At 36.5% G+C, this 27,887-nt stretch overlaps 3 protein-coding genes across 3 annotated transcripts; 2 read left to right on the forward strand and 1 right to left on the reverse strand.

Annotated features, from left to right (window-relative positions):
* Positions 1 to 7,941: 7,941 nt before the first annotated feature.
* On the reverse strand, positions 7,942 to 10,104 carry fam43a (family with sequence similarity 43 member A). The gene has a single exon (XM_039674083.2). The coding sequence runs from the start codon at positions 9,890 to 9,892 to the stop codon at positions 8,849 to 8,851; it is 1,044 nt and encodes a 347-aa protein (XP_039530017.2). The 5' UTR covers positions 9,893 to 10,104; the 3' UTR covers positions 7,942 to 8,848.
* Positions 10,105 to 11,149: 1,045 nt separating this feature from the next.
* On the forward strand, positions 11,150 to 17,101 carry lsg1 (large 60S subunit nuclear export GTPase 1). Its single transcript, XM_039674170.2, has 14 exons — positions 11,150 to 11,505; positions 11,851 to 11,977; positions 12,419 to 12,539; positions 12,627 to 12,713; positions 12,800 to 12,886; positions 12,997 to 13,057; positions 13,138 to 13,314; positions 13,871 to 14,203; positions 14,304 to 14,405; positions 14,622 to 14,765; positions 16,037 to 16,160; positions 16,274 to 16,353; positions 16,452 to 16,625; positions 16,741 to 17,101. Exons 1-14 carry the CDS (start codon positions 11,404 to 11,406, stop codon positions 16,918 to 16,920), a joined length of 1,899 nt encoding a protein of 632 aa, XP_039530104.2. The 5' UTR covers positions 11,150 to 11,403; the 3' UTR covers positions 16,921 to 17,101.
* Positions 17,102 to 18,355: 1,254 nt separating this feature from the next.
* On the forward strand, positions 18,356 to 26,437 carry tmem44 (transmembrane protein 44). Its single transcript, XM_039673333.2, has 9 exons — positions 18,356 to 18,639; positions 18,712 to 18,841; positions 20,251 to 20,341; positions 20,427 to 20,587; positions 20,723 to 20,809; positions 21,014 to 21,184; positions 23,807 to 24,040; positions 24,128 to 24,271; positions 26,154 to 26,437. Exons 1-9 carry the CDS (start codon positions 18,494 to 18,496, stop codon positions 26,340 to 26,342), a joined length of 1,353 nt encoding a protein of 450 aa, XP_039529267.2. The 5' UTR covers positions 18,356 to 18,493; the 3' UTR covers positions 26,343 to 26,437.
* Positions 26,438 to 27,887: the final 1,450 nt, after the last annotated feature.

Genomic DNA, 27,887 nt, shown 5'->3' on the forward strand with positions numbered 1-27,887 from the left:
CCCTTTTATTTATCAGAAAGCAAAAAAAACCTGTGCGGATTTAACAAGAACAATAAAACACAACGGTTTTCAACATTGATTATGGTAAGAAATGTTTCTTAAGTATCAAACCAGCATATTAAAATATGAAGGATCATGTAAGACTGCGGACTTTCCAATGTGGAAAATTCTGCTTTGCTATCACAGGAATAAATTACATTCTACAATATATTAAAAACAAAATCAGTTTCAATTCCCATAATATTTCACAATATTACATTTTTAATTAAATATTTTAATTAAATAAATGCAGCCTTGATGAGCATAAGAGACTCCAGATATCCTTTGCTCAATATACACTCTCAGAAAAAAAAGGTACAAAAGCTGTCACTTGAGCTGTACCTTTTCAAAAGGTAAGCTTTTGTCCAATTTAGGTGCTAATATGTACATTTCAGGTGCTAATATGTACATTTTAGGTGCTAATAAGTACATTTTAAGTGTTAAAAGGTACATTTTATGTGCTAATATGTACATTTCAGGTGCTAATATGTACATTTTAGATGTTAATATGTACATTTTAGGTGCTAATAAGTACATTTTAGGTGTTAATATGTAAATTTTAGGTGCTAATATATGCATTTTAGGTGCTAATATGTGCATTTTAGGTGCTAATATGTGCATTTTAGGTGCTAATATGTACATTTTTAGTGTTAATATGTAAACTTCAGGAGCTAATATGTCCATTTTAGGTGTTAATATGTACATTTTTAGTGTTAATGTGTACATTTCAGGAGCTAATATGTCTATTTTAGGTCCATAATATGTATATTTTAGGTGCTAATATGTATATTTTAGGTACTAAAATGTACATTTTAGGTGTTAATATGTACATTTTAGGTGCTAATATGTACCACTAAGGTACCAATATGCAGCCTTTGGGTACAAAAGTGTACCTTTTGAAAAGGTACAGCCCCAGTGACAGCTTTTGTACCTTTTTTCTGAGAGTGTAGGAATCGGTGAACCCTGCATAGGGACCCTGTGAATCAAATCGTGGCTTGTTTGTCTACAAAGTTCACAGGAAATCTGAATGAAAGGAAACAGGAAGGAAGTGATGGCGATTTACTTTAAAAACAGTCTCCCTCTGTCTCTCCACATCAGTGACGGAAACTTTTCTGAACAATGCAGCAGGAGGATTTAGTTGAGATGTTGCTTTCTTTGTCACCAAGCAGATATCATTGATATTTACACTGAACGAATAGTGTTTCCCAACTTTTTTGGCCTTACACACCACTACCGTGCAACTCAGGAACTTCTGACTTAAAATGTTTGTGCAGCTATTTTTTTCTTGAACTTTTAACCACAAAAAGTTGATGAAATAGATTGTTATGAAACTGATTAAAAGCACAGGTTGGTACCCCATAACCCCATAAATCACAATTTAAATAATAATAGGCTTCTACACTGTAAAATATATATATATATATATATATATATATATATATTGTTGGTTTAACTTAAAAAAGTAAGTAACCTGGTTGCCTAAAAAATTTAAGTTCATTGAAACGGAAAAATTGTGTTATTACAATGAAGGAGATTGATTTAATAATCGGAAACTCAAAATATGATGTTATCTGAACCACATTAATTATTTAAGTTGATTTGACAAAAGAAAAATTGTTGTGATCACAAATCATGAAAATAAATTTTTTATAGTGTAATAATACAGAAACACTTCAGGAATGCTGGTGATTATCTTACTATATGTGTTTCACTTGTGATACTGGAAAAGGGAGTTAAGGGGTGTGCATTACTTCCCAATCGGTTTTGGGAAGAGTAGCCTAACTTTTGATGACTAACACCGTAAGTTCTTCACTGCTTTCTCATCCTCCGATCTGCTATAGGCGTTTTTCAAGCTACAATATGCCATTTTCAACATGAAAATATAGTGAAACACCCCATATTCAAGAGACTGCTGTTTATTGCCAAGTAAAACTGGCCCTGACTCCTCGAACATGATTCCTTTCTCCAGACCCTGACAATAGTCACTTAAAAGCACGCAGATGGAAACGATTGGCTGATATTAATGCTGTTCAAGCTTCAAACCCAATCTCAGTTTGCTTTAAAAATTGCACCACTGAGTCAAATACTGTTGCGAAATGCTCAAAACTATACCACACGGAAAGCCCCAAACCCCCAAACTGGTCTTTGATGGGTATAGTGCAAAGATTTCCAGCAGATTTTTCCATCGTCTTTCGCCTGCGTTTACTTGGTTATACTCCTACAAAGCACACAAGCACATCAAAGAGTGGGAACTCCCCGGAATGACACTTTCAGACGTCAAACAATCCCGTTAATGCTCAGCCAGTGCACATTTCAGCTGATGTTCTCTTATATTTGCATGTGTATTAGCAAAGGTAAGCTGCTATTGGTGTTTTTCCTGTTTAATAAGCTTCTTTGTTGGATTGCAAGGCACCATTTATAAATCTGCTTCGGGACTTTTAGTATTGTGAAATGCGCTGATCAAAATGACCCTGTTTGGCACAATGTTCTTGTTTTGGTTTTCTACTGATATTTGTGTGTCTGTGTGTTCGGGGAATATATACAAGTGGTAAAAATAAAGTCATAACATTACATGTAGTAAAATAAACCATGACTGGGTGGTGTGATTCTGTCTGGACATGGCTTGCACAGAACATGGCATTAAGCCTCTCTCTTCTCTCTAGACACTTTTTTTTATATAATTATTATTTATGAATACAGCATGATATCCTGTTTGAAACCATTTTTTTTTTAATTTTCATGATAGCTACTCTGGTGAGAGAGTATCTGGTGTATTTTTTTTTTTTAAATATGTAGGCTATATTTATTTATTTTAATTTTATTATTGTTGTTGTTTTATATTGTATTCATTATTCCCTGTTTGGATTTTATTTTATTTTCATGATACTCTGGTGAGATATTTTACATTTTATTTTCATGATACTTGGTTTAAACATTTTTATTTATTTATTTACATTTTATTGTTGTTTTATATTGTATTTTCATGATTCCCTGTTTGGATTTTATTTTATTTTCATGAGACTTTGTTGAGATCTTTTTTATTTTATTAATTTATTTTATTTTATTTTATTTTATTTTATTTTATTTTATTTTATTTTATTTTATTTTATTTTATTTTTATTTTTATTTTTATTTTTATTTTTATTTTTATTTTACACATTCCAATAACGCACTTTCTATAATTCAATTTGATACATGGGCCATTAAACCAATTAGGCAATTTTCTATTTGAGCGCTAGAGGCAAAGTGGACTTCAAGATTTTTCATGGGTGAGAATTAACTTTTGACTCTTCGAAAGACTCTCTAAATTTGACATGTGCTTGTAACTTTCTGTTTCATTTTGTTTACATCTCTGCTGAATCAAATGATATTTTAAAAGTTAATCTTGCTATATTTATTTCAAACAGGTTAACTCTTCATAATTGGAGACAGAAATTATCCTTATCTTTCAGTCATTTTGTAAATGTATCTGACCTACATCATTTGTGAAGCTGGCCCATATCTGTCAATGCATCTGCTATTAACCATATTTAATAAGCTCCATAAAGGAAGCCCCAGCACAGAAACTGAAACACAGTTTAATAGTTTCTGCAAACATTTTTTTTTAAGTACGACCAGCTGTTTTATTTTATATCATTTGATTTCAGTTGCTGTTGTTGATGTTGGATAGAGATGCTATGTCTCATAATATTTTGTACTAGATATCATGCAAAACATCTCAAATGGCAAAGTGAACTTTGACATTTATTCTTTACAGTAAGAGAGCTGCACAGCTATGTAATAATCGTCATCCTGTTTTTGTCATGATTTTATTTCATTTCATAAGACCTGACACCCTTTGTATCATATGTTCCTTAAAGGAGTAGGAAAAAAAACTTTTGCTGATAATTTACTCGCCCCCATGTCATCCAAGATGTCCATGTCTTTCTTTCTTCAGTCGAAAAGAAATTAAGGTTTTTGATGAAAACATTCCAGCATTTTTCTCCATATAATGGACTTTATTGGGAACCAAACGGTTCAAGGTCCAAAAGACAGTTTCAGTGCAAACTGTGCAAAGGGCTTTAAAATGATACCAGACTATGAATAAGGGTCTTATCAAGCGAAACGGTCACTCATTTAAAAAAATAAATGAAAAGGTTTAAGTTTTATAAGCACAAATGGTCGCCTTGCTCTGTTCTGTGATGCGCGTTCGTGACTCTCCTGTTCGAACTCGTTCATCAAAATGAACAAATCTTTTTTCGAGTCATGACTCGAAGGGTCCTAGATAACATCCTTATTCATCGTCTGGTGTCCTTTAAAGCCCTGAAGCTGCACTGAAACTATCATTTGGAGCTTGAACCGTTTGGTTCCCATTGAAGTCCATTATACGGAGAAAATTCTGGAATGCTTTCATTCAAGATAGACATGGACATGGATGACATGGGGGTGAGTAAATTATCAGCAAAAGTATTTTTTTTTAAAAGTGAACTACTCCTTTAACTATCTGAAACAGCAGTTGCTTCTTGTCTTCTGGGCTGCACACGACTGAGCAGTTGTGTACTCTGTTGTGTCCTAAAAGCACACTCTGGCCGAGTGGAAATGAAATACGAGCCCTTGGAGAGGGAAATTTCCATGAAATCTCCCAATCTAAGTGTGCAGATTGGAGCGTGTCTTGTGATTCTTCCTGTTTTCCTTTTATTATTCCATTTCCTGTCTGTAGCAGAAGGATTAAAATAACCGTACTGAAACGTATTGCTCTCTGGGGGGACCGTTTGTGTAGAAAACATTAAGGAGAGGTGCAAGCCCCTATAGCGTTAACATTTCATGAGCTCTCTGAGACTGACTCTTGAAAATGTGGGCATGTCAGGAACAAGATGTGAAAGATATACTTTGTGACTGCACACATATGTAATGATGACAGTGACACCCGCACTAAGAGAGCTACGATAACAATTGTTTGCACTCTCGCCTACTTTCAAAATGACAGTATTGTTTGGTGAACGTTCTATCTCCTTGAGACAATTGTGGGTGTAATATCTGTTATTTCTCATCAAATGTCAAAAATTATGCTCATTGTTGTCTTAAGGTAAAAACAACCTATTACTTTTCCTCCCATTTCACATTTCTTTTAAAAATATGCGGAGGCAGATGTTTATGTAATTGGATTTCATTTATTTTATATTTATTGACACTGAAATGTAAAAGGATGTGTTGTCACAATAAGGTCATTTGAATCAAATGATTTTAGATTAGTTTAGATTTACATGTTTACATTACCTAAATGTAAACATGTAAATCTAAATGTACATTTAGATGATCAAACACCAATGTTTTGCTTTGCTTTGCTTTGATTTGTGTTTGGTTTTGTTGTTGTTGTTTGTTTTTCTTTTCTTTTGTTTCCAAGATGTTTAATAGCAACTATTAGTTGGACTACAAGTAATAGCAACTACAAGTTGGACCTTTTGATGTATTTGACTTTGATTTGGACTACCCTTTCTCGCGACCAATTCGTACGAGTGATTAAAAAGTGACTAATTCGTACTAATTCATACGACTTCACTCGTACGAATTCGTACGATTTGTCTAAACCCACGTGATGGTTGGGTTTAAGGGCGGGGTCTGAGGTAGGTAATTCGTACGAATTCATAAGAATTGGCCATTTCGTAAAATATGTACGATTTAACAAAAATCGAGTGAGGTCATATTGTTACGAATTAGCCACCTCGTAAAATTCGTACGAATTCCCGTGAGATCGGGTTGGATTTGGATGACAGTTTGTCTGCTCTCCCAATAAAGAAATGGGATCAAAATAAAAATAATGTGATTCTATAATCTCCATGCTTGCACTGTAAAAATAAATGCGCTTTATCTAATCAAACAAATTGTGGCAACAACAGATTACAAGCAATGTTATTAATTCAATTTAGAGATGAGTAATAATTAATAAAATTAATTCCTTAAAAGTTAACCATTTAAAATGAGTAAAACTTTAAAAAAGAAGAAAAAAAGCATACATTTAAGTCACCATTATGGTGATCAGTGTTTTTTATAATTACGTTTTTCTCCAGTGATTCTGCTTGTTAACATCAGGTGTCTTCAATGTTGGTAATTTAAAATAAAGAGTTTTTAATTCATCTTTGACGTCTGTCTGTTATTCAGATATTTTTGATTAATGTTTTGGTATAAACTTTACTCATTTTAAATGGTTAACTTGATAAATTTTTACTCAATTCTAATTTGTTCAATTTAATTATTAATATTGCTTGTAATCTGTTGCCACAATTTTATTGATTAGATAAGGCGTATTCATTTTTACAGTGCTGCTATGATGATTTTGCATAGCCTATTTAGGGCTTGTGCATATGCACCAAATGGGATGCAAGACATTAGGGAATCCTCAATCCTGTGCGTTTGTGTGTGTGTGTGTGTGTGTGAGTGTGTGAGAGAGAGAGACTGGGTGAGTTGTTCTTTTTTTAGACGGGTGTAACAGGAGACTAACCTGTGAGGCCGCATTGGCTTTGAACAACAGCATGAATTATTTAAGTTCATATTGCTTTCCTTGGCCATGCCAAATCCTGTCTCAATAGAAAAATAATAATGAAAAAATAAAAAAGAAATCCCTTACGGAGGCAGAAATCAAGATTTTCTTTGCCTCTCGCTATTTATCTAGTTAATCAACACTGTGATGCACTGCAATAATGCGCTTTCTTTAATTCAATTTCACGCATGAGCCATTAAATCAATTAGGCGATATTCTATTAGAGACAAAGTTGACTTCAAGGTGGATTTTCCATGGGTGAGATTTAACTTTTGACTCTTCCGAAGACTGCCTAAACTTTCTATGTTTCATTTTTGTTTACATCTCTGAATGTAAATCGAACCCTTGAATCGAAGGGTATTTTAAAAGTTCATTTTTCGCACACAATTATTTCAGACAGCTATCTTCATAATTGGAGACAGAAATGATCCTTATCTTTAAATAAAGCTCATTTTGTAAATGTATCTGCCCTACATCATTTGTGACGCTGGCCCATATCTGTTAATGCATCTGCTATTAACCGTACAATTAATAATCTCCATAAAGGAAGCACCACACCACAGTTTAATAGTTAGGTAATAGGTTGTTCCCTTATAGGCTAATTATATACAGGCTCGATTTAGCATATCCGTTTATTGTTCTGCACTGTGCAGGGTTATATACTAAGCGTATGGACGTTTTGATGGTGAATCCCATTGAGGTGGAAAAGTCTTCAGATTTGAAATTTGACCCTGATTTTAGCGTATAGCTTATATTATCATGTCTAATAAGGCAGGTTTGTTTCTTTAAAACTGTGCAAATCGTTATTTGGCAGGTCTAATAAGTAGTTTAGCATTTGATGTATTGATTCTGCCACTCAATTGTTAACTTGTCTGCCATGATATGAACTTGTTTACATGTGCAGATCTGAAAGGAGGCCTGTGCAGATGAAGAGCTGCGGGTGTGTGGCACTCCTGTAGGAAGTGACCTCTCTGCCAGCATTATTAACACTCTCACCGCAGGGAACATGCGGCGCCCCCTCAAGTGCAAACGTGCCAGACTCCAAAGGGATCGTAATGGTGCCTGCATGCTTCTGAAAGCACACTTGAGAGCATAAATGTGACAGCAAATTTAAACCTGCTTGGAGTTCACGGTAAAAAAGTATTGTTATTTTAACTTAAAACAATTAAGTAGCCTGGTTGCCTTAAAATGTTAAGTTGATGGAACTGGAAAAGGTGAGTTAATACATTGATTTAATCATCAGAAACTCAAAATAACAAGTTATCTGAACTAAATAAATTAAGTTGATTTGAAAAAAGAAAAAATGTTGTGATAACAAATCTTTTTACAGTGAATTGTCTAATATTTGACATGGTTTTTACAGCAGAAAATGTTCAACATCGATGTTCAATTGACTTTTTTTTATTGGTGTTCACAGAAACAAACCACATTGTTTAAAAAATAATGGATTTTGTTTACACGTTATGTATTTAATATATACATCTCTGTACATCAGGAAATTGGCTCTTTTGCACAGCAAAGATAAAACTTGTTTGTAAGAACATTTGAGAACAATATTATGCACATAAATAACATAATACTTGTCTGAAATCCACCACAGTGCAAAAAACAAACAGAGGAACATCCTGAAAGGAAAGTAGTCTTGTAACTCGTTATTGTTGACACTTCTTTCGAACGAAAGAAACATAGAAAGAAATAAAGATTGAGTTACATATTTCAGGACTGGTGTTTTCATTCAAACAAACAAACATTTCCTTGAGGGAAACATATTAGGTAAACAGATCTTTCCTAAAACCTCTTTCCCCGGAGAGAGGTTAACAGAGACTTTAAGCGTCTTATTGCGCAGAGCAACTTCCATCCAGACCCCTAATGAGGGATTATTGTGCGAGTGTCTGTAAGTCCACAAACATATCCATGGCTTGTCTCAAAACCTAGTGAGCCGCCTACCTAGACAGCATTTTGGTGCACTTTGAGTTAGCTGATCTCATTCTCATTATGTCTTGCATGGTTTCCATCTTGTCACAAGCTTTTAAACTTAATTCTCTTAAGCAGTAAAACCATTATAGTGAAGGTTGGCACCACTTTGATTTTTCTTAAGGCAGTAGTTAAGTGGACTTTTTACACTTTTGGTCCAAACGTGATGTCTAGGTAGGCAGCTCACTAGGTTTTCACACACATCCCGTGAACAAGCCCGCTTTCAAGTCAAATGGATGAAGTGGCACATTCATGATGCACACAAACGCTCTTCTTCATTATTACCGTGTAACATCGCAGGTCATTGCTCGTCTTTAGTCAGCCGACTTCTTGCATTTTCCTATCCACAATGCCATTAGACAGAGAAACGGTCTCTTGATTGCTGTCTATGGAGGACTCGCTGCTCGTGCTCTCCCCGGACAGCAGGCGAGTCACTCTCAGATCGGCTTTTAGCGTCTGCACGTCGTTGCCTATGCACATGGAGCCCAAGTCGTTGATAATCTGACACAGTTCTTGCTTGCCGTTAGACACACAGTCGCTGTCGTTGTCCAGGATATCCTCGCACTCAAAGTGCATGGCTTTCTCCTCTTCCTCTTCCCCGAGCAGGTCCTCCGTGATGGAGCCCAGCTTCGGTGCGCTCCTGCTGCGCTCCACCGGGGGTTTATAGTAACACTGTCCGTTTAGCAGCTTCCTCAAGGGCACCAAGGGAATCGTTTGCTCCCCGATCAACTGCTGCTGCTGGTGCCTGGCGTCGTCCCTTCGTTTGAGTCTTTTAAACTCGGCCAGTGCTGTCGCTGAGGTCTGGTAGAGGAGCAGCGCCATGGCCTTCGCCTTCTCCGGCTTGGACACCAGCACGGCGTGGCAGCGCAGCATCACCGCCTTGTGCTTCATCTCGTGCCGGTATATCCAGGCGAAGACCTTGGGGAGCCGCGGGTCTGCGACGCAGTAGGTGATCCTATGCAATAAATAGAGATGTCCGGGTCTCTTCGCCTTTTCGTCGACGTGGACCATGCGAATGCCCTGCGAGCTGATGGTCAACTTCATCTTGGTGCCGTTCTTCCCCATCTCGCTCTTGCCCCAAATCTTACTGACGGCCACGTCCGTGCATCCGTCCCCCTTGGACTGAATGGTGGTGGCATTCCCCAGATACAAGACCGTATACGTAGGGTCCTCGTTGGTGATCTTCACCTTTTTCCTCTTGGACTTGAACATGCTCCCGACTCGGTTGAGTGCGCTTTCTGGGCAGGATTTGGCGAAGGAGGTGAGCGCGGAGTAGTTGAGGCTCACGGCATAGCCCTTCTGCTTGGACTGCTGCTTGTCTTCCTCGATCAGCTCGAACTTATTCTTCTTCCAAGGCAACATACTGGTCGTCTTGAGGACAGTGAAGATACTAAATCTACTGTACTATTTCTATTACGCCTAAATTCTACCTCGAAACAGGCTTTAGTCATCTATCGACTTTCTTTAAGACATTTTCAAAGTTGCAGACTTCGTTGACCTGTGAGCGGTGAAGTATCGCGTCGGACGCTACTATCGCCGCATCACTGGTACATAACACACTGTACAGTACAAGCGAGAATCAGTGACTTATATAGTGGAAGGAACCAATTCAGACTCTCAGAGGGGAGCCAGGACGATACCAAGACGGGGATTAAAGGGACAGTTCGCCCTAAAATGAAAATGTGGTCCTCTTTTAATCGCCCCTATGTTGTTTCAAACATGTATGCGTTTCTTTCTTCTAGTGAACACAAAATAATATATTTTAAAGAATTAACAGTTGGCGGCACCCCTTATTTTTCGACTATGTAAGTCAATGGACCCCAATCAACTCATCAAATGTCTGTTTAACATTCTTCAAAATATTTTCTTTTTTGTTCAACAAAAGAAAGAAATACATACAGGTTTGGGACAACAAGAGATGACTTTATGATGACAACGGGTTTTTATTCATTTATATCTCTTTAAACGTGCCTGTATAATTAATAGATTTTTAATTAAAGTGTTTCGTATCGGCTCATCTGTTCTCCTTTATGCACATAGTAGTATGACAGTAAAGACTGTTTAGTTTGGTGACAATAAAATGTTTTTTTCTTTGCTAATATACTGATACAAAACACAATCCCTTTTTGAATTTCTATAAGGTTAAAAATGGCAACAAAAAATTTAAGAATACAACCTGATATTATATGTAACAACTATAATAAAAAAAAAATATTATTATTACGACATATTCTACTAGAATGAAAATAATGAAAGTAATAAAGTTTAAGCATGCAATGCATCCTGTTATTATAGATTTAATAACAAGGACAACAACGACAGAATGTAATTATTAATTCAATATTACAATGATTAAATATATTACACATAAGTATTATTAATAATCATTTTATTATTATTATTATTATTATTATTATTATTGCCCCTCTTATTTCTTACCTCTGGAATAGTTTTGGGCGAATATGAAACTTGTTATGTGATACCCTCTGCTGGTGACATGCTAACATGACCCAAGCAGTTTGCAAAAATCCGGAACTATTCAATGCAATGTCTTTGGATTTCCTAGGGACATATTTTAGTGAGACACCATAGCCCTAGAACAAACCAAAAGATGTATCTTTTCACTGTAATCTCTGTCAACCTTTAAAAAGTAAGCATATGCACTCGACTAAGCTGAACAAACCTAAAAAGGGGATCTATTTTTGACGCCGTATTGCTCTAAAGAGGAGGTTCATCTCATACACCAGTCCGTGTGACTTCCTTCCTTTGCCATAACAAACATACCACATGGGTGAAGTTCTGTCTGTTCGTATGTCCACGAACAGTTCGCTGACACATTTATATCGCTGTTTAACCGTGTAAACGCATCTAATATGGGGAAAAAGAAGGCTCACGGAGAAGGCTCAGGGTTAGGGAGAGCTTTAATAAAGGAGAGACTGAACGCAGGCCGCGGATACAGGAGAAATGACACATGGGTAAGAAAATGTCACTGTCTAATCATAAAATTGCTTTTTCGCTATAGCATTAGTCTAGATCATTGTAAAGTTCTATTAATATAGAACATTTATAAAATAATTGGAGAAACCATGACTCATTATTTTGTCATTTTTGATTAGGGGTACGATATGCGTGACATAAACAATGTTTATGGATTTAAAAGGCTTTTCATCATAAACCAAAACACATGGACTACAAAATATCCTGTTGAAATATATTATTTTTCTTTAGGCAAGAGAGTTTTAACTTGATTCAGTGAATGTAAATTTTAGCCAGTTTTGTTCAATAAATCCTAAGTATTTTCATTGTATCATGTCTTTTAGCTGCACACCAGCGAGCTGAATGATGGATATGATTGGGGTCGACTAAACCTACAGTCTGTCACAGAGCAGAGCTCTCTGGATGACTTTCTTGCCACGGCTGAACTCGCTGGAACTGAATTTGTTGCAGGTTGGTGGTAATGGTGATATCTCTGGATTATTTATATGATTATATCATGAACTTAAATGATTAATTATAACATTTTTATTAATTGAATTAAATTCAATAGCCAACCACAACAATCCAATCAATTCCCAATGGACGAATTCAAGTCCCTTCCGCTGTTTCACTCGGATGTACATCACAATAGAGAAGAAAGACTATCACAATTTCCATTTCATGCTCCTTTATATTGCAAACTGGTATTTGCTATCATACTGTTTTAATAATCATAATCAAACTGGTTTATAACACAAATAGTTTTACAGTTTCCAGAAGCTAGTGAATCACCTAGTCTTGCACATTAAAATAATTCCTTCTGCTTTGCAAAATTAGGTGGATAATAGTGTATAAATAATACTAAAATAACCCTGCTTGTAACAGATAAAAATATGTGTTATTGTTTTGCAGAGAAAATGAACATCAAATTTGTCCCAGCTGAAGCGAGGGCTGGCTTGCTCTCCGCTGAGGAGTCCAGACGACTGAAGAAACTCCATGAGGAAAACAAAGAGCTCTTGCGAATCCCCCGAAGGTATGTTGTTGTGATTTTTATTTTATTTTTGATCCTCTGATCTGCCATTGAAGCAAATGTATTGAAGATGGTGTTCTGTCACTGCAGGCCTCCTTGGGACGAGAACACAAGCTCTGAGGTTTTACAGCAAACCGAGAGGGACAGTTTCCTTACATGGAGAAGAGAACTGGCACGGTGAATGTTTGATAAACTTAGTCAGATTCTTAAATAAGATTCTCCAACAGGATAGTGTTTGTGAGCTAATGCACTCTCTGTTATAGGTTGGAAGAGGAACAAAAGATGATTCTTACCCCTTTTGAGAGGAATCTCGATTTCTGGAGGCAACTCTGGAGAGTTATTGAGAGGAGGTGAGCTTTTGATTGCCTTTTTTCCACAATGGATATGTTATTTTTACTTTTTACTATCTAATCACACCTATTCAGTATCCTAGAATACAAATTTTTTGTTTAATCCTCAGTGATGTTGTGGTTCAAATTGTTGATGCCAGAAACCCGCTTCTCTTCCGGTGTCCAGATCTGGTAAGTAACAAGACATTGGCTCAAAACTATTACACTTGCTCTTCCTATTTGAATCATACTTCATTTTCTGTCACCATCAGGAAAAATATGTAAAAGAGGTCTCTATTCACAAAGTAAACATGCTTCTGCTGAACAAAGCTGACCTGCTCACTAGAGAACAGCGGCGAGCTTGGGCCAGATACTTCCAGAAAGAGGGGATCAGAGCGGTGTTCTGGTCTGCTTTAGCTGAGGCTCAACGACTCGAGGCTGAGGAGAAGGTATTATACATATTATATGTAAATGTACTTTAATTTAACAAGGATGCATTAAATTGATTACAAATTACATTTAGACATTTATGTGACAAGGAATAATATCTCAAATAAATGCTATTCTTTTGAACCTTTTAGAGATGAATCGCGTGTGTTCGCTTTGGATAAAAACATCTGATACATTTATAAATGTACATTTATAAATATAAATGTTCTATTCATCAAAATATTCTCCTGAGAAATGTTTCTTGAGGAGCAAATCAGCATATTAGAATGATTTCTGAAGACTGGAGGAATAAATGACAGTTTATATTATAATGTGTAAAAATAGAAAACAGTTGTAACAATTTGACTGTTTATACTTATATTTGATAAATGCAGTTGACTCCTTTCAGAAACATTAAAAAAAATCGTACCGACCCCAAACTTTTGCACAGCATTGTTGTATATAATCTTAGAACTAGGCTTACTTGAATATTTGTGTTATGATGCACATGAAGCGATTATTCTTTGAGAACTGTGTGTTTATTATTCTGTTTCTCCTCAATGCCTGGTGTTTAAGGGAGAAGAGCTGATGGACCAAGAGGATCAGAGTGATACTGAACTGGAAGCAGTCTCCAAAAATGCCACAGATCATCATGAGGAAAATAGCACGACACCAAATGAAGAGAAAGATGAGAGTGAGCAGGATGAAGAAGAAGAAGGTGGAGTCTGTGTTGATGAGAAAGAATGGCAGACATGCTCTGAGGAATCAGGAGACGAAGATCATGCTGTGGAGAACGCAGAGGCTTTTTACAACTCGAGCCGTTTGTTACGTAAAAATGAGCTGCTGGAGATTTTTAAGTCTGTGCATTCTGGGCTGACATGCAAAGATGGACAAATCACAGTTGGATTGGTGAGTTTGAGTTTAAACAACAGTTCTATAATGCATCAAACATTTATGACACTGTCCATCAGAACTCATATTCATATTTCCACTCTAAATTCTCATTAAGGTTGGATATCCTAATGTTGGAAAAAGCTCCACCATCAACACCATCATGAGGAATAAGAAAGTCTCAGTTTCAGCTACACCCGGACACACAAAGCATTTTCAGGTGACTTTCGATTCAACGATTCACAATGGAGTTACTGATATTTTCTAAACTTTTCTCCTAAATTACTCTTAGGAAACTCTTTAACTACTGCTGTACACCACCCATTTTCAAGCTGTATGCCAATAGGGGTCAACCAATCTGATTTAAGAATTTAGCATGTGTAAGCATGTTTACGTTCTTGGGGTTTAATTGACTGTTGGTGTGTCTATGTTTCAGACTCTGTTTGTTGAGCCTGGTCTCTGCCTGTGTGATTGTCCTGGACTGGTCATGCCATCTTTTGTGTCCACCAAAGCCGAGATGATTTGCTCTGGGATCCTACCTATCGATCAGTTAAGAGATCATGTTCCAGCCATCTCTTTGATATCCTTCTTAAACAGCAATGACCAGAACAATTGCATTTTTGCTTGATCTTTTAAGTCTCAGGTGCTCTTCTGTCATTTTTGACTGAAAAATTTTCTGTTTTGAATTTCTAAAAATCACAGCTTCATCGTAATGTTATGAAACTTGGTTACTTTTATGGCATTATGTATGTGAACACACAATAAAATTGAGGTCATGATCTGAGCATGCTAAATGGTCTTAAAAAAATAGTCACACTTGTGGTCTTTGGTCAAAAATGACCCCCATAGGAAATGAATGGGAAATTGACAAAAACACATAAATTCACAAATTTGTATTTTATTTTTTTTTTTTATTTTTTTAATAAAAAATCGTTTTTGAGATTGTTTTAACTATATATTCAAATCCACCAAAAAAAAAAAAGAATGTGTTCATAAACATCTGGGGAATTCACATGCTTCTCCATAGAGAGCTGTACATGCCATCTAGTGGTTACACCATGATTCTACGCTTTTTCTCTATACTGTAACCAGATGGTGCTAATTTTCTTCAAAAAATTATTTTTTTCTGAAGGCCTAGACTCTATATTAAACTAAAATACTGCATTAATATTTTTTTTTTTGAAAAAAAAAAAATATATATATATAGAAAAATATATATTTTTTTCCATGGCAAAATAGACCATAAATATTGCATAAATATTAATAAATTCAATCAAATTGTCTCAAAATACTAAATTACAAAGAATAAATATTATAGAACAAAAATAAATTGCATTGGTTTTACTGGGATGGAGGAAATTTAATTTTTAGGTGTCCGGTCACTTTTGACCAGGAAGATAACAACAAGTATGACAAGTATGGGTTAAGTTGTATGAAAAGCAATAAAATGTGTTCAATGCAATCAAATGTATAATTATTTTGTTAGTCTCTTATGCTCGTCAAGGCTGTATTTATTTGATGAAAAGTTCAGTAATATTGTGAAAAATTATTACAATTTCAGTTAGTGTATTTAATTAAATATAGCCATTACTCCAGTCTTCAGTGTCACATGATCCTTCAGAAATCATAAAAATATGCAGATTTGCTGCTCAAAAAACAGTTTTTATTCTCAATTTTTAAAACAGTGGTGCTGCTTCATATTTTTTGTCTAAACTGTGATACATTTTTTTCAGGATTCTTTCATGAATAGAACATTCAAAAGTACAGCATTTATTTGTAATATTAATCTTTTGAAGCATCATAACATCTGACAAAGTTTGAACTGCAGGATGTTGCCCTTAACCTAAATACGTATGTCAGACTATCCCTCGAACTGTTTTGGAGGGGACCTACGGTATCAACATCATCAGACCGAGGGAAGACGAAGACCCTGATCGAGTGCCTACGTATGAGGAGCTGCTAATGGCATATGGATGTCAGTTAACTCTGCATGATGTACACATTAAGGCGTTTCACACCAATTAATTACGTTTTTTTTTTTTTAACTCTACTACTACTGACCAATCATAATTTATTTTCTTCATGCAGATATGAGAGGCTTCATGACGGCACACGGCCAGCCAGACCAGTCAAGATCAGCCCGTTATGTTTTGAAAGACTATGTCAGTGTAAGTGCCTCTACATTTGCCACAACCAGCTCTGAATTTTATAGTTGTGAACATGGCGAATGGGAGATGCTGATCTGATGTTTTCTGAATCTCTGCAGGGAAAACTCCTTTACTGCCACCCTCCACCCCATATTGACCCTAAAGACTTCCAGCCTCAGCACGCCAGGTTTGCCATGCAGACTGCAGATGCCGAACAGATTTCTAGCAATGCCAACAATCCATCGAAAGTCAAACGCATAGAGAACACAGTGGATAAAAGTTTCTTTCATCAAGTAAGATTCAACCCATGAAGGGATTTGTTTTGATATAATGTTGCAGTATTTTAAACAGCTACAAATTTTAAGGTCTAAATCACTCACTGTGCTCAAAATCCGTCATTTTTCATAGGAAAATGTGCGAGCGCTGACCAAGGGTGTGCAGATGGTGATGGGTTATAAGCCTGGAAGTGGTCCTGTTGGGCCTGCAAATGCAAACACGCAACAACAGGCTGGGAAACCCTGGAAAAAACATGGGAACCGGAACAAGAAGGAGAAAGTGAGAAGACTCAACAAACATCTGGATGCGTGATCCCTGTTCTAATCAATTTGCAAGCGCAACCTCAAAGATGTCTGGATTTCATACACTCTTTAATGCAAAGACTCTTTAATGAAATTTCACATTTCACCATACATTGAAGTGATTGATGATTGCTGCTGGACATTCCTCTTTGTTTGAAATATCATCACTTATAATAAAGAAATTGTCACTATTTTATCAGTGTATGGGATGACAAGATTAATGGTCCTAGACAAACGCTAATAAATGAAGCTCCTTGATAATGTAGGTAGCCCTCAAACTGTATTCACTTTATAGCTCTTAATCCTGTAATTGTGGACAAATGTGGGCACAGAGGACTCAGGCGTGATCCTAATTTTTATTTATCATAAATGTTATATCACTGTCTTAGATAAAGTTTTGTCTATCCATTTATGGTGTGATTTTTTTATTTTGGGTGTATTTTTGAATTTATTTACTTCAAAAAGTACCATATTTTCTTTGTAAATTATGCTTATTTTTATGTTTTATTTTATTTAATTTTTTAACTACATTAAAATATCATTCCAATAAGTTCTTAGAGCTAAAACCTAAAGATGTAGCAACTTTGCTGTCACCTGATGTCTTATTTTGGCTCATTTTAGAATGCTCTAAATTACAGTTTTTCCCATTCATTTCTATTGGTGCCCATTTTTGACCCAAATTCAAGATTAAGGAGTTTTTTTCACCCACTTAACATTGTAGAATTGAGTAAAAAAAATTGTGTGTTCAGCAGGCAAACTTAGGAAAAGTAGCCAAGTCTTGTACTGCTCAGATCAAGGAAAGTTTTTTTGTTTTTTTGTTTTAAATAAATCAAAACTATTTTGCCCACATTTGTCCAGAATATGGTTTTAGGGTTAAAGTAGTTTTATTCTTACAAAAAAATTGCTGATTAAATTTCAGTTGAATATATGGATGTCTAGCAAAGCTGACAATTATCATCTAAGTATAGTGACTGTTTCTCGGTGTAATTTCTCTCAATTTCATCATTAGGACTGCGGATTGTATTTTTTTCCGAAGCTATTTTTGAATTGTCTGTTATAAATAACCTCTTTATAAAGGGTAAAATGTTTCTTAATATATAAGGAAATGTGTATATTTAGATCCTTAGATCTCTTTCATGTTTTATTTAATCACACTTAAAATTATTTCCTGCCGTATCTCAGTGACAGGTCATTGATCTTGCATTACATCACTACATTAAATAAATTACAAACAGTCTTTTAGGAAATTTTTTTTCTTTGTCGAGTCCTCATACTTCGACTTAAATTACAAATTGTGGCAGGTAAAATATAATCTTAACTTTGAACTATTTTAATGTACGAGCCACTTCACAGGATAGGCTAGCATTCACTTTCCAAACGCAGCCAATCAGCTGGGTGAACGTTACGGTGCGTAATTAATATGTATGAGCCAAGCATGTGGGCGTAACCAAAAGGATACAGGTGATCGATAGGGGATCGCTGTTATCCACACAGCTGGCAGCTAATGAAAGAAGATAGAGACAAACATTTGGATTTTCTCGGAGTTTCTTCTCCCTCAATGGGTGACAGTATAAGTGAAACATATGGATAAAATTACATTATTAGACATTGTCCACCGATGGAGCCCAGAGTTTGTTAAAGGTTGTCTTTCGACATATGAAGAACATATTTGCATCTCGGCTGCTCTTTACGTCTTGTCTGCTTTTATATTACTGGTTTCCTGTTCACTGTGAGTGGCATGTTATTCAAATTAGCTGAAGTTTGTTAATGGATAAACTTATAATTTGTTTTCCCCTCTCAGTCTTCTCTATCACAGATGTAAATCGCGAAGCAGGATTGTGGGCGATGAAGCATTCTTCGCCTTGTATTGTTTCGTGGGCAATTTGTGCAGCGCAGTGGGCGCTTTCCTTTCAAAACAGTTTGATTTTCAGGTGAGAAATTGTGCACAATTCGCCGAACTGTAACAATACCTATTGTAAAAGGGATAGTTAACCCTAAAATGTAAAATTCTATCATTCTCATGTCATATCGTTTTCTAAACCTGTAATACTTCGCAACACAAATAAAGAACTTTTTTGATTATATCTGAGAGCTTTCTGTCCCTCCCTTCCGTCAAAGTGGAAGCTACAACTTCCACTTTGACGCTTCAAAAAGTTCATGAAGGATTGTAAAACTAACCCATATGAATTGACTGGTTTAGTCATTTTTTTAAGAGGTTCGATCGCTTTATAGGCTGCAATAAAATGAGCAGATTAAATTGAGGCTAAATGTAAATGGAAGCTCCACAACTGAACTTGGTTGACGTGCGAGAACCAATGAGGTTCATTCTCAGCTGCTTCCCAATTCGCCTTCTCATAATGGCATAAAAGTACTGTTTTTGTGAGGAAAAGGTACTTTTGAGTGTGTAGCAGAAGAGCTTTGGGACATTCTAGTTGTCATAAATGCATCTTTAACGGAACTGAAATATCAATAATTGCGTCACATTTAAAATCAACACAATTTCCTGCTGTTTCAGAGAGAAATATAGGAGTCGTGGGTCTTTAAATGTGGAGGACTCTCCTCATGTGTTTGAAATTTGCCCAATGATGCAGTTAAGTTAAATGTTAATGAGAAAACATATCTTTACAAAAGATCACATTGCTGTTGCAGATGAAATATAATGTGGATAACATTGAATACATATCTTTTTCTCAGGTTAGACACTGATAAGTAATCAGTCAAACCCGAGTCCTCGTCCAAATATGAGTTGTGGGAAATACAGTAGCTCTGAAAAATTTGACCAGGTATCTTTGGAAATACTAATTTCAACATACTACGATTTGGGACACACTAATTCTGATTTCGGATACTATGAGAATTGGGGCGCAGCACGTTTGAGCTTCTGTAAGGTTCTGTTTATGTTCACTGATCAAGGTTTATATGTTAATAAATTAAATCTGTTTTATAAATCTTAAGTCAGAAGATGTGGACTAAACCGCTCAATTCATATGGATTAGTTTTACAATCTCTTTATGAACTTTTTGAAGTTAATATAGACTGTCAATAAAGGGAGAGAAAGCTCTCAGATTTCATCAAAAAGATCTTCATTTGTCTTCTGGAGATGAACGAAAGTCTTACAGGTTTGGAATGACTTGAGGGTGTTTAACTAATAACAGGTTTTTCATTTTTGGGTGAACTATCCCTGCAAGAGCTTTGGATCAATGACGTTTAAAACTTGCCAACTGATGGTTTGCCAATAAGAATAATGATTTATTATATTACAAATACTACAAGAAAGCAATGTCTACTCTTTCTTATAAACAGCCCTTTGAATAAGTTGCGTTCTGTGCATGTGTTGCAGATTTCTATGGCTTCATTTATGGCAATTTTGGATGTCGTTCATTTCCTGTCAATATCTTTCTCCATTTATTTATGGTATAAGTCAAAAATAGGTAAGGGTTAGCTATCACACACACACATCACTCATTGGTGTGATTTTGTTGCTACAATAAATGATGTATCATTTGTGCTCTCAAGGAAAGAAAATGAGAATGATTTCCAGGAGGCGGCGGCAGAATTTTCTAGCTGTGTGTCTGCTGTTTGTAATGGGCGGCAGTGTTTACCTGGGTTTACCAGTCCATTCGAGTGCAAAGTCTCCAACTCCATCCATGAGGAGACTACTTGGCTTCTTCCTCAATGTATGTAAAGTCATTCTCAAAAGAGAGGAGTATATATGGAGCCACACCACATGTATACTTATGACTCATGCAAAATACTGATAAGTGTTTTAAACAAGAATACAACCTGGACCTACATGTGTCTTTTGGGAACAGGACCATACTGAGCACCTTGGTTACGTACTGGGTCTTCTGTCCTTCGCAATTAACTGGACCGCCAAGTTTCCCTTCATCCTGAAAGCTGTGGGTGGCAATTTTTTTTTGTTCTTCTAAATAATTTTTTAGCACATGTCTATCCACTTGTTTGGCTTAATAAAATGCACTAATTTCATAATGTCAACAGAAGATAGTCACAAACCACTGTTGCATGCAATGCATGTGAGCAGCATACCTGAGTCTTCATGCACTTTTTTTAAACTGTGCCATTATGTCTCATGTCTTTTTCAGAATAGAGGAGAGCAGGGTTCTGCTGTGCAAGTGTCCTCTAGAGTTCTGTCTTCTGTTGCTGGAGCTCTGTACGGCTCTGCCATTCTTCTCTATGACACAGAGCTAAGATCAGTTATCAGAGCAATGCCATGGATACTTTCTGCTATCAGCTGTGCGGTGCTGGATCTTTCTGTATCCTTTGACATGTACTGTGAGTGAATGTAGGTCTGCATTTAAATGTCTTGCTTTGGTACTTTTTATGCTTTTTTTATGCCTGCAAAGGCAAGCATTATGCTTTTTCAGATGTTACTTTTCATGTAGTGTGTAATATAGCTGTATGTGAATGTAAACCAGGGGTCCCCAACTGGCGGACTGGGGCCCAGGTCCGGACTCAAATAGCTTTTTTATACGGACCTCTAAACATTTTTGTTAAAGTTTTAGAAAAAAAATAAAATGAATTTTTACCGAAAGTAATTTTTGAACAGGCGTGCGCGCGGGCAGCTATGTCTCTGTCAGGTCCTTTGCAAGAGCAGGGGGCGATATTTTTTTTCACAGGATGGTTTCGGGAAGACTCATCAATATTCATTAGGGAACTCATCCCTGATTGGTCTTAACCCCAGTGACGGGTAGGTTTAGGGGCGGGGTTAGGGGTAGGTCATCAGTCCTCAGTGACGGGTAGGTTTAGGGTCGGGGTTAGGGGTAGGTCATCAGTCCTCAGTGATGGGTAGGTTTAGGGGTGGGGTTAGAGGTAGGTCATCAGTCCTCAGTGATGGGTAGGTTTAGGGTCGGGGTTAGAGGTAGGTCATCAGTCCTCAGTGATGGGTAGGTTTAGGGTCGGGGTTAGAGGTAGGTCATCAGTCCTCAGTGATGGGTAGGTTTAGGGGTGGGGTTAGAGGTAGGTCATCAGTCCTCAGTGACGGGTAGGTTTAGGGGCGGGGTTAGGGGTAGGTCATCAGTCCTCAGTGACGGGTAGGTTTAGGGGCAGGGTTAGAGGTAGGTCATCAGTCCTCAGTGACGGGTAGGTTTAGGGGCGGGACTAGAGGTAGGTCATCAGACCAATCAGGGATGAGTTCCCTAATGAATATTGATGAGTCTTCCCCTACCATCCTGTGAAAAAAAATATTGCGAGCCGTGGTCTGGAGAGATCCCAAACTTTGGCTTGTACACATTACTATGATATTCGTGAATTGATTATTATGGCTTTGTCAAAAATGAGAAAAGTGGACTCTGAAAACCGCATCTTTCGAGATGAGTGGACTGAAGTGTACGCGTTCATTTTTGCCGTCATCGAGCTCTACGAGGCCCGTGTGTCTTATTTGTTCGGAGTCTGTTGCTGTTGTTAAAAGTGGAAACATCAAGCGGCATTTCGAGACAAGACGCACAACTTTCAATGAAAATTATCCGCCAATAAAAATTATGCTTCCTATTGCTGGTTTGACATTTGAATATTTGCACTAAAATGAAATAATACTTAAATGAATTTCAACAAAATAAGCTGAATACATTTAAAGATAAAGATTTTTTTGTCAAAGATTTTGTCAATTTGTTGACATGGTTACAATTTAATAAAATGAAAGAAAACGTATTTTGCCGGGTGTTTTTGCATGTCCGGACCCTCGTTTACTGGGCTCATCGGGTTAGTGGACCTCTTGCCAATTTCAGTTGGGGACCCCTAATGTAAACTGTCTGAAAAAGTAAAAAAAAAGTGCACAACAAATGGACTTACTGTCTCCTAAAAGAAGGAACAGATTCTGAAGTGCCTGAAATTTCCATACAGTATAAGAAATAGACACAGCGATCTCGTAGATTTCAACCAAGGGCGTAATCCAACCCGGGAATTCATACGAATTTTACGAGGTGGCTAACTCGTACGACCTCATTCGTACTAATTAGTGCGAATTTGCTAAATCGTAAATATTTTACGAATTAGCCAATTCGGATGAATTCGTACGAATGACCTACCCCTGACCCCGCCCCTAAACATAACCGTCACGTGGGTTTAGACAAATCGTACAAATTAGTACGATTGAGGTCGTATGAATTAGCCACTTTAGGATCACTCGTACGAATTGGTCGTGAGATAGCGTAGTGTAATCCATCAGCCGGAAGTTGAAGCCTCGCGGGAGCTGCCATTGTAGCAGAACTTCACCTGCTGTTAGCGTCCCATTGACTCCTATTCGTTTTGGCGTCACTTTGACAGCGAATAACTTTACATCTGAGGCGTTTAAAGACTCCATTTGTCCATTATTAATTTCTAAAGAAACCCGACAATTTATAAAAGGCTCCATTACTGTATCTTACGTTATGGCCCGCCCTCAAACACTGTAGTTGTAGTTAAGTCTGGAAGAGTTTGATTCAGGTTGTTGACATGTCGAGAAGACGCTGTTTCTTGCTCTGCAAAAACAAATCCACTTTGCATACACTTCCAAACGATGAGGCTCGAATTGATACAGTAAAACCGACGCCATTGTTACTGTTTGTATCACTGTGTATACAGGTGCTGTGGAAGCCTCTAGAATTCAGAAATGGAAATGGTAGTTTTATGCTTGGGCTGTGGTAGACCAATCAGAGCAGAGTAGGCTCTTGGAAAGGATGGGTTTAGAGAAATCGGATCCTTTATCGAGCTGTTTCAGAGGTGATGAGAAAAGAAAAGAGGTGATGCTGCAAAGTATATTGAGAAAATTAGTGTTATTTTGACCTTGGATGGATGTCAAACTAGGAATCTTTAAAGTAGCATAATGGTATTTGTGGAAACTCTAAACATGTGAAATGACGTACCTGTTCTCCATCCTCTCTTTAACTTTGACCATTCAGATCGTGGTCACCATCTGTTTTAGATCCTGCCATAAACGGCGTTCTGTCCGGTCTTTAGACTCGGATACTGAGTCTTTACTAGGTGACTCTTCTGTCAAGGGTCAGCTGTACAACAACAACCTTGAATGCTGCAGGAAGAAGCCTCTGAGCAAGAGGCTTTCGGCAAGAGGAATCTCTCCTAAAGGGACTGACATGGGCCTCTACATGGATGTCAACATACAGCCAATGAGGAAGGTTTGCTCTTGTTTTTTCATTTTGGTCAAATCGTTATATATGGTATGTTAATGATTAACTGCAAGTCATGACTGGTGGCTCTTTCAGGTTTGTTTAAAGGAGGTGACCATCTCACGGGACGGCTCATCAGAGAGTCTTCCTCTGAAGAGGACCGTCAGGGTGGTGCGGGTTGATGAACCGTGTTCATCTGGTACCTCGAGTGATACATCCTCTCTCGGGTCTGAACTAGAGGTTAGAACCCCATTGTTTTTTCTTCCCACACCTCTATTGAACACACAGTGTAGTGGTTAAAGGCTGCAGTACTGCTCTCTGTGGGTAGATGGTAGCAGAGTTTTGCTGGTGACTTGAAACGAATCACATGGAAAATATGAAAAATGTCTTTCAAGTGTCTTGATAGTCTTTCAAAATGATTTATCTACAGTTTTTATTCAGCGTAACACTTGCACACTTTACAATCTAATCACCCAATTTAAAATATACCTGAAACCGTATTGCTGAAAATGTTCTAATACTTTCTTGGCTCTCCAAGTAGCTTTTGAGAATGCCAAGCGATTGAGGATGTCATTTAATCTAAAACAAAGGCAAATCGCCCTGGACGAAAACAATTGAACTTTGTTTTATTCACTAAACAGGAAAAAGCTAAGCATGTGAACCTCCTCAGACACAGTGTGCGATAGAGGACAACCCAGAGTTCAGACCATGACATCTTTCTTGATGTCAACAATGTATTCCAGTGATAAATGTAAGCTTTCCGACAACCCTTACCGTAGGTTAAGCCTTTCGTTTTTGAGCCAACGACATCAGTCAACATCAGGCGAAATTGTAATGACAGGTTATATGAAGGCTTATAATTAGCCGTTAGAGTTGAATACAATGATTAAATGGAACTAAAAAGTGTCGTAATGAGAGAAGATTGTGGGCACATTTCTGACGAATCAAAATGTGACATTCTTGCAATTCCATTCCATTGAGTCAGTTAAAGAGAAAGCTGGGCTTGGTGTTCCAGAAGTTCATGTTGTTGCTTGATTGTTCTGCTGTTAAAGATCTGTAATAAAGGAACAGGGCAGGACCTCTCTGCATCGGAAGTGGTACAAAATGCTTGTTCAGTCTACAGGAGATTTGGCCCGCGACTGCTATTTTAAGAGCGGGTCTGTCGCCCGCCCCATGCATTGAGAACAGTGGACGGGCTGAGGGGTTTTCTGAACCCTTTTTTTAAATTTTTTTTTATTTTGAGGAGGGGTTGTTTGTGTCTGTGCGTATGAGTAACTAAACACTCCTGTCAGCTATTCATGCCTTAAAGGAATGGTTTAGCCCAAAATAAAAATGGTCATTTACTAGTTCCACACCCATATGAGTTTGTTTCTGCATAACACAAAATTTGATTTATTTATTTTTCATTTTAATGATTTATTTAAAGTGAATTCATTTAATGCATTTAATTCTTCATTAAATGTGTTGCTTTATTTTATTAAATGAATTATTTATTTATTAACGCATTTATTTAATTAATTTATTAAATAAATGTATTTATTTATTAAATGTATTCATTTAATGCATTTCATTATTCATTAAATGTATTGCTTTATTTTGGTAAATGAATTATTTATTAATGCATTTATTTATTAAATTTATTCATTAAATAAATTTATTTATTAAATGTATTCATTTAATACATTTCATTATTCATTAAATGTATTGCTTTATTTTATTAAATGAATTATTTATTAATGCATTTAATTAATGAATTTATTTATTAAATGCATTTATTTATTAAATGTATTCATTTAATGCATTTAATTATTCATTAAATTTATTGCTTTTATTTTATTAAATGAATTATTTATTAATGCATTTATTTAATGAATTTATTAAATGTATTCATTAAATGCATTAGTTATTTTATTAAATTATTTATGAAACCAATTATTTTTTAAATGCATTTATTTAATTGATTTATTAAATGTATTTAATTATTAAAAATGTATTTTATTTATTTACTTTTGTCATTTGTTAATAGGCTCTTATGTGCCATTACTCTAATATTTATTCATTCTTATCATTCATTTTCTAATTCTTTTATAAACCATTTTTATGTTTTCTTTGATTCGTGCAGTGGGACTTTGAAGAACCAAAAACGCAGTGGATCCCGGTAGAGGAAGCTCCTGAAGCTCTTCAGAAATCAGAGGCGTTCCCGCTCCAGGAGTGGCCAGTGCGTTCCATTTCGGAGTCCAGCGGCAGACCTGGCTCTCGTATTTGCATCTGCAGCCGCGCACAGCTAATGGAGAAGTTGGCATCCAAATAATTTTAAAACTGAACCCTGTGCCACTAAGTTAGTTGAATGATCATGCTTTAATTATATAACATGATTTGAGTTTAATAAAGCAGTGTTAAACTGGATGTCACGTTCATTTACAGTGCAAAGCCATTATTTACATCAGGTTTTATATGTAACTCATGTGATCAGGCACGTTTTCGAGAAGACTGACGGTGTCTCTCAAACCTCAGAGCTGGTCTGACTATTGTTACAGTAGCAGCTTTAGAAGGCCGATCTACCCGTGTATCCTTTCCTCGTGGCAACTAAGGCTCTCGGCACTTCCCTGTCATTCAAGCTGAGGGCTTTTTCCATTGTCGTCTCCTTTCCTCTCCAGAGCCATTTCGCTGATTAATGGGATGGCTCTGAAAACCTTATCAGACCTGTCTTTTGCATAGACGATACGGAACACTGACAAATGAAGGGAGGTGTCACATTGACTGCCCTAATAAAAGCAATATCACCGTTTTGCAGGCTCGCCAGGTCGGGAGGTCACTTCCTTTATTTTGATAGTTTCTGTCGGCTTATTTGAGCTGGACTGGACATGGCCCAACAGCCCGTAGACATAAGGCGTAGACGAGACCGTGAGTGTATTCAGCGTCCCCGCTGGTACCAGACTCGGCCTGCCTTGGCTTGCGACTTTGCCTCCCATGCTCTTTGTATCTCAGTCAGTCGGGTTTAACAGATTGGCATTCAGGAGACTTCCTCAAAGCATGATAGCAAGACAATGTGTTGATTAGAGTATGTCAAGCACATGACATTTCTTGTCTTGGTGGCTTTGCGTTGGGGATGTGAATAATGCGTAGGCTCACACAGAATCTGTGGAACTCAGAAATTTCCAACAAACTGAAACGCTGGTCATGCACTCAAGTTCAATTCATTCTGTGTCTTTTGCATACTTGTTCACTGAATAACTTTTTGTTGTTGATCATTGCGTAAAAATAGGGGTCCAATATTATTATATGGTGGGGCTGCCTTTCAAAAGACATCCTGGAACAAGTTTATTCAGATTTTTGAATTTTTATATTTTCTGTTATTTGAATTTTGGTTCAATATTTAATGATTTTGTTATGTGTATTTTGTCTATTTTAATATTATATTTTGGTTGTAGTTTTTATTTATTTCCAGTTAGTAATTTTTTCATCTTAAACTCATTTCAATTTGCAAAAGTAACATTTCCAATTTTAATTCAAATGTATCACATATATTTTATTTCAGGATTATAATTCATACATACTCTGATATACTCAGTGTGTGTCTGTGTGTGTATATATATATATATATATATATATAAATAATTGCAACAATATATTACATACATTATACATGTATATATACTATATACGTGTAACATTTTATATATATATATATATATATATATATATATATATAAAGAGTTTGGATGCAAAAGCCTCTAAGTGCCTTTTTTTTTTCTTGAATGATCATTTTTATCAAGCTTATATATTCAAGTTCAATAATTTCACTTAAATGACAATTAATAGGTAATCTTCATTGCAATTTAAGTGAAATTACTGA

The sequence above is a fragment of the Pimephales promelas genome, chromosome 21, assembly GCF_988280905.1.
Source record: "Pimephales promelas chromosome 21, fPimPro1.hap1.1, whole genome shotgun sequence".
Taxonomy (NCBI): Eukaryota; Metazoa; Chordata; class Actinopteri; order Cypriniformes; family Leuciscidae; genus Pimephales; species Pimephales promelas.

What these genes read in the sequence shown, in the direction of transcription:
- tmem44 (XM_039673333.2), top strand. Translation starts at nt 18,494, where the DNA reads ATGGATAAAATTACATTATTAGACATTGTCCACCGATGGAGCCCAGAG. An exon ending in TTACTGGTTTCCTGTTCACT is followed by an intron (nt 18,640 to 18,711) that starts GTGAGTGGCATG and finishes TTCCCCTCTCAG; the next exon opens with TCTTCTCTATCACAGATGTA. An exon ending in GTGCGGTGCTGGATCTTTCT is followed by an intron (nt 21,185 to 23,806) that starts GTATCCTTTGAC and finishes TTGACCATTCAG; the next exon opens with ATCGTGGTCACCATCTGTTT.
- fam43a (XM_039674083.2), bottom strand. Translation starts at nt 9,892, where the DNA reads ATGTTGCCTTGGAAGAAGAATAAGTTCGAGCTGATCGAGGAAGACAAG.
- lsg1 (XM_039674170.2), top strand. Translation starts at nt 11,404, where the DNA reads ATGGGGAAAAAGAAGGCTCACGGAGAAGGCTCAGGGTTAGGGAGAGCT. An exon ending in GCTGCTAATGGCATATGGAT is followed by an intron (nt 16,161 to 16,273) that starts GTCAGTTAACTC and finishes TTCTTCATGCAG; the next exon opens with ATATGAGAGGCTTCATGACG. An exon ending in ATAAAAGTTTCTTTCATCAA is followed by an intron (nt 16,626 to 16,740) that starts GTAAGATTCAAC and finishes CATTTTTCATAG; the next exon opens with GAAAATGTGCGAGCGCTGAC.